General features: G+C 40.7%; 1 protein-coding gene across 1 annotated transcript; it reads left to right on the top strand.

Moving 5' to 3' along the window:
* The first annotated feature begins 748 nt into the window (after positions 1 to 748).
* Positions 749 to 6,523, top strand: RIPPLY2 (ripply transcriptional repressor 2). Its single transcript, XM_083174712.1, has 4 exons — positions 749 to 1,025; positions 1,202 to 1,286; positions 3,183 to 3,250; positions 5,528 to 6,523. Exons 1-4 carry the CDS (start codon positions 967 to 969, stop codon positions 5,676 to 5,678), a joined length of 363 nt encoding a protein of 120 aa, XP_083030838.1. The 5' UTR covers positions 749 to 966; the 3' UTR covers positions 5,679 to 6,523.
* Positions 6,524 to 6,733: the final 210 nt, after the last annotated feature.

The raw sequence follows: 6,733 nt of genomic DNA, 5'->3' as shown, positions 1-6,733 counted from the left end.
GTCAATAGTGGGGGTGGCATTAACAATGGAGGGCCATTTCACCCATCAGGGGGGTTTGCTATTAAAATGGGGGGTTTTGGGGCTTTTTACATTGAAATCAATGCGCTTGCCACGCTTCGGGTTGGCGTCAATAGTGGGGTAGCGTTAACAATGGGCGTTAACCATACTGTACTTTATAACCATATACAATGAGAAATGGGCCATATTGGCTCATTTCCCATTGTTCCCTATGTAAAATCGCGTTGATCGCGTCGATCGCATCGCGGGCCATTATAATGGCCCGCGACCGAAGCGACCAACGCGATTTTAACTTTAAAAATCATTTAACACTATTCTCTATGGGAAAATCGCATTATAATGGGCCGCGATGGACACGATCAACCCGATTTTCTCTTTTACCGGCAAATAAACTGGTGATTGACAGAAAACCGGGTCCATCGCGTCGATCGCATGCCTTAAGTACCTTAAACTTAAGGCATGCGATCAACCCGACGGGCGCCGTGCTAGGAAACAAGTACCAAATAATAATATAATTAAAAGAGATTAATTAAATAGATAAAAAATCTAATAAATTCGCAAATTTACTTTTAGAATGTTAAACCAAACAGCCATAAATGAGTTAATATTACTAGCTTTTACATGTGGTACTATAGGGTAGGTGATGAAATTTTCAATAATATTAGCAGCCCCCCTCTCTCCATGACAGTAATAGCGGTGGCTGGTAGTATGGAGCCGGGCTCTGGGATAATGGGCGCAGCAGGAGGGCACCTCTCCCCGCACCATCTGCCCCAGCACGTGTCCCAAGTGTCCACAGTGACACCTGGCCATGTGTATCCTGCCACCTCCGGCTCTCACCCGGCCCGGCAGGAGGGAGGCGACTGCTCCACATAAAATGTCAGGAGCCGGGAACACAGAGCCAAAAGCAGCCCGGGCAGTAACGAGGAGCGGACCCTTCAGGAAGTAGCAATGGAGCCGCAGCAGAGGGGAGAGCGGGGGAGATGCGTCCACACCGCGGGCGCTGCCAGGTCAGTCACACTGGTATAGTACTACAGCATGGGGCAGCTGGGAGGACATCATGTACGGGACGGGAGCTGTTTAGGTGTAGATCGCTAGATGCTGTTACTCATACGCACTAGTGCCACCTAGACAGAGAGAGGGAAGCCGGAGGACTCCCTGACACTGTCATGTTTGTGTTTTCCAGGTGGGAGACAATGTGGAGACCGTGGAGTGACAGCCCAGTGACAGCGGCGCCTGCACTGCACACACACAGCTGCACGCTGCCGCAGGTAACCGCACTGACCACATGGCATGCATTTTCATTCTCTCATAGTACTTACCTTTTGCCTAAGGTTTTTGATATATATCTTCCGCGTTAAGTAAAAATGTATTTTATTGCAATTTTAGAAGTCTTTATTATGTTTAGTAGTATATATGCTTTATTATATAGATATATATATATATATATATATATATATATATATATATATATATACTTTGTTCATTAATAAAGGTAAAATGTATATACTGTGGCTAATGTCAGAAATGTTGGCATCTTGGCAGATATAGAGAGATATCTGCCATGGTACATTAATATTTGTAGGTACCTGTTTTACAACCTGGTCCAGCTCATTTAGGAATACGGTCACTAGGTCGACAAGCAGGTCGACATGGGTTAGGTCTGGGGTAGCCAACCCTAGTCCTCGAGAGCTACCAACAATGCATGTTTTGCAGGTCTCCTCACAGAATCACAAGTGAGCTAATTAGCTCCATCTGTGGATCTTTTAAAATGTGTCAGTGATTAATGAGTGCAGCTGTGCAGCAGCTAGGTTGTCTGGAAAATGTGAACTGTTGGTAGCTCTCGAGGGCTAGGGTTGGCTACCACTGGGTTAGGTCAACAGGCATTAGGTTGACACAAGCATTAAGTCGACAGTGAAAATGTCAACATGGTTTTTTTTTTTTGGAGCCAACATGTTTCATGCCCTAACATCCACTAGTGCAGGGCTGGGCAACACCGGCCCTCCAGATGTTGATGAACTACATATCCCAGCATGCCTTGCATCAGTTTCAGCATGGCCACATAGCAAAACTAATACAAAGCATCCTGGGATGTGTAGTTCATTAACATCTGGAGGGCCGGTGTTGCCCAGCCCTGCACTAGTGCATGGTGGGAGTATAAAATAGTGCACTGTGCCCGAAGCATGATGAGCGCACGAGGTGTTACGTTTTAGTGTCCATGTCGACTGTGTCCACTTTTTGACTGTCGACATTCCTCATGTCGACCTAATGCTTGTGTTGACCTAATGACCCTGTCGACCTAACCCATGTTGACCTAGTGGTGTGGACCTAGTTGGTGTCTATCCAATGGTGAATACCCCTCACTTAACCATTCCTACTGCAGGAGTAAATGACATGACACTCCATCTGCTGATAAACTACATTTCCCAGGATGCTCTATTAGTTATTACATTCCTTAACAACAAAGTAGTGGCAGAGCATGCTGGGATGGATAGTTCCACAGCTTAATATTTATTGAAAGCTAGCAGATCTATTTAAATGCAGAAATATAGAGTATGCTTGCTGAACATGTTATAGTCAAGTGCATATATAGCGTGAATTACCCCATGTCTGCTGAGAACAGTATGCCTAAATATCCTTATATGCAGCCATTCAGCATCAAAGTGTCCCAGACAACCGTATTCATGTGTCTGCACCCGTGCACTCACATGCTTTTGCAATAGAGACACTGAGAAAGTTATATTATTTATGGTCTAGTAAAGAACACAATTCCCTCCCTTCATAAAAAAAAATGGGACAAAAACTTGTACCAGCAAGACACAAAGCATTAAGTATGTAATGGTTTAAAATGAGATAGTTTTTTCAACAATAGTTTTCATTAAATTTATTCCACTATATGTGTATAAAGTTAAACCTAATGCTCCCACATTGGGCATATTTACTTTTTATCAAAGCTGCTGATCATAGGTAGCTGTAGAAAGTGATGTTAAAATGGCATTAATAATTGCTAATCAAGTGATTAAACATTAATTATTATTGCTGTTTTAAAATGATTGTTTAAAGCCGCTGATGATTATATTAAATCTAAATTAAATCTAACTCCGTTATGTCTTATAAATATGTGTAAGAATGTTTAACTGAATAGTATTATCTTTTCTTGTCTGCAGTCACCAAACTTAAACCAGGGTCTTGTCAGTGACAAAGTGAAGATGTCGGCCTTTCAGCACCCTGTCAAGTAAGTACATGGTATTGTATATGTTGGTAACATATCTCATAACATCTAGCAAGGGCTTTTTAATACAAATCATGTGTAATTAAGAGGTTTAAATAAAATCAATTCAATGCATAAATATATCATGTCATTTAAATAGTCAACAATTGCTAGTCACAAAATGTGACTGAACATGAAATCTATACAAAAAAAATGATTTTTATTTTCCCATGTAAGCTAGATTCTCATTATACAATTATTAGGCAAATTTGTCAATAATTGGATGATCATCCTGTTTTATTGTGTAGCATGTATGCATAAGTGTTTAGGTGCTTTAGCTGATAAAATTGTCAAAAAATGTCCAGGAACGCTTGGCTTCAATTATCCGATTGCTCAGACTTGCCATAAGATATTAGGCAAAAGGATGAGCAGTGTGTGGGGATTCTCAATAATATATTTACTATGGTTTATCCTGATTCCCTCATCTAGGGGCAGATTTATTAAGCTCGGTGAAGTGATAAAGTGTTTGTTTTTTATCACTGGCCAACTGTGGCCCTCCAGCTGTTGTGAAACTGAAACTACACATCCCAGCATGCCTTGCCATCGTTTTAGCATTCCCTAATAGCAAAACTGTTGCAAGGCATGATGGGACTTGTAGTTTTACAACAGCTGGATGGCCATAGTTTGTACACGCCTGGTGTAGGCATATGCAATTTCAGTGTGGTGTGGCAGAAAAGCCATAATTTAAAAACAATTTGCTTAGTGGGTAATGCCGATATTGGGCTCTTCTAATTTCTGAATAATCCTGCAAATTGCCAGTTTCACCCAAAAACTCATATCATTTAAAATGGGATGTATCCAATGCTTATACAGTATGCACATATGGAAAATATGGTGTAACTCTGACTTTGATCTGATAATGTGTACAGACAGTAGCTGGCAGCAATAACAGGCTCTTATAGGGTAGGCTGTAACCAGTGTGATAGGTAAGTAGTATTTGGCCAGTTTTGCCTCAACTGTGACTTATTTGCCTATGCATGAACAGCTTTCACAGTATACCTCTTTATGTGTAAATGTGAGTATCAGGTTTTGACATACATGGGCCTGTTTATTAACAAGTGATAAAATTCATTTTTAATGATATAACCTGTTGCATATTCTCCAGCCTATTAGCTCTCATGACAGTTAGGAGCTGATTGACTGGAGCAGCGTTTATCATTTGCAACAAGTTTTATCATTCACAATGAGTTGTATCATTTGCTGATAAATGAAACCCACAATTGTAGTCACCCAATGAGGCTCAAATCTTAGTAATATTACCAGTAATAAATGACTTTCACTTCCACGCTGCAATACCAAAGCCAGTTATACCGCTTTCACATTGCTATTTTGATCCCGGGTCCGACCCTTCCACAGTAATTCAGGGTCACCCGGGCTTAACCTAGGGATGGCCATCGACCATCAATGATTCAAAATAATCAATGGTTAATGGCCGATGTCGAATACTTTTGCCGTTGATGGGGGAGAACCAGATGGTTTCCCTACATCGATGGCACAGCAAAACTGATGTTTTGCTTTTCTTTTTTCTTCAAAGTGCCGGGACACTGAGCATAGCTCCACCCACCGACACCCGTAAAGCCCCGCCCACGTATTTTGATTGGCCCACAGGCCAATCACTCACACATAATAGATGACCATCGATATGTAAAACTATTGATGGTCACCCATTGCATAGTTTTACACTATCGATGGCCATGTGCACTATTGCCATCAATGGCAACCATCGATGGCAAAGGCACCGATGGACATCCCTAGCTTAACCCTTCCTATAACCCATGTTGAATTGCCGGGTTGGTCGATCTGGGTTATTCTGCAATAGTACGGTGTTCAAGAGTACAATCCATACAGTAAAGGGCCCCATCCACTAGTCAGATTTGGACTGTTTTCTTCAGTAAGATGGATCTGAGAGACCGAAAAAAGCAGGCAAAATCTGAGCGCCCTCAGATCCGATTGGTGGCCTTGTCTCCATCCATCTGACATAAAAAGTATTCGGTGCTGCACCAAAAATCCATCTCATCTGAAGCTGGCCGAATAGAGTGAATATTTAGCCCAGGGTCAGATCAAATTCCTAGGAAGCTCCTGGGAGAGTTCAAGAAAAATCGGAAGAGATTTGTAGCTTCAGATATGTCTGCGTAGTACATGGGCACCTTAAGATATTTCCAGCCTTGCATGTAGAATAATAAAAGCTGTCTATTTCAGCTACAAAGGGTATCATTTAGTAATTTTCTGTTATCATTCCAGGTTATTCTGGCCCAAGTCAAAGTGCTATGACTTCTTGTATCAGGAGGCCGAGGAACTTTTGAGGAACTTTCCAGTACAAGCCACCATTTCCTTTTACCAGGAGTCAGACAGCAGCAGTGGCTCAGAAGATGAAGATGCAAATGAGAATTAAATCAGTGCTATGGAATACTGCGAATTATAAGCAGAGATATGCATGCACCAACATTCCATTTTTAAGGATGTTGTGTTAGTGCCAGAATACAGTAAACACAAATCACATATACTGTAGCCACGGGGGCACTTTTTCTACAGAGGAAAGAACATTTGTGTTATACCATAAAACAAAGCTGATCAGTTGCAGTGTCTGCATATTTTCATTACTTTATAATTACTATTGACTGAGCCTATTACTACCTCTACAGCCATTCAAGGTTATCTAAACCCTTTGAGTGCCAAGTGAATTTGTCAAAATAGGTGTGAAAATTGGAAAATTTCAGTCAGGGAAATAGTTCTATGCATCAAAAAGAAAATCTCTAATAAAAAATAAGTCTTACTTTTATAAAAAAAAAAATGATTTGTAATATATTGTAAAATGAGTTAAGCTACACTGAAATGACAACGCTTGAAAGATGTTTGATGCTTGAGTCATTGATTTCTCTTTTCAACCTATCCATACAGAGCCCTTGTTGTAAATATGTACTTGTGGGGTGAGAAGTATAAGATGTATAAATACTGCTTGTGCTACCAGTGTGGTAACTCTAGCACTGCTTGTCCTGTTAGAGAAAGAGGGCCATTTACTTGGACTGGATCGTTGCACTGTCACTTTATAACAGGGTGAAATTCTATGCCCACTGCTGGCATGAATGTGCTCTCCTATGACAGTGCTATTAGCTTGGGTACACTAGTCTTTCACTATAGGACATCTGTATATAACACCAGGTCTATGCAATTTCAGACTTTTGTGGGATCCAAAACAATTCGGGCAGCTGTTCCGCTCCGAGCACTTTCTGAATTGAATATATAAATGTTGTACTAATTTATTTTTGTTGTAAATTTTAAAGATATTATTTATAATAAAAGGTTTAAATACTTATAACTCTCCTGTATTACATTTCCATATATAAGACTTAGCACTGTTACCTGAGCTGTTACGTGTTTAATATTTGAAAAAAGGGTTGATATTCAAGAGAGAATATCAAAAAAGAAACTCCTGGGTGGGGCACAACC

The sequence above is a fragment of the Crinia signifera genome, chromosome 3 (assembly GCF_055691185.1).
Source record: "Crinia signifera chromosome 3, ASM5569118v1, whole genome shotgun sequence".
NCBI lineage: Eukaryota > Metazoa > Chordata > Amphibia > Anura > Myobatrachidae > Crinia > Crinia signifera.
The sequence above is the reverse complement of the archived record's forward strand: the minus strand, read 5'-3'. Positions and strand labels throughout refer to the sequence as shown.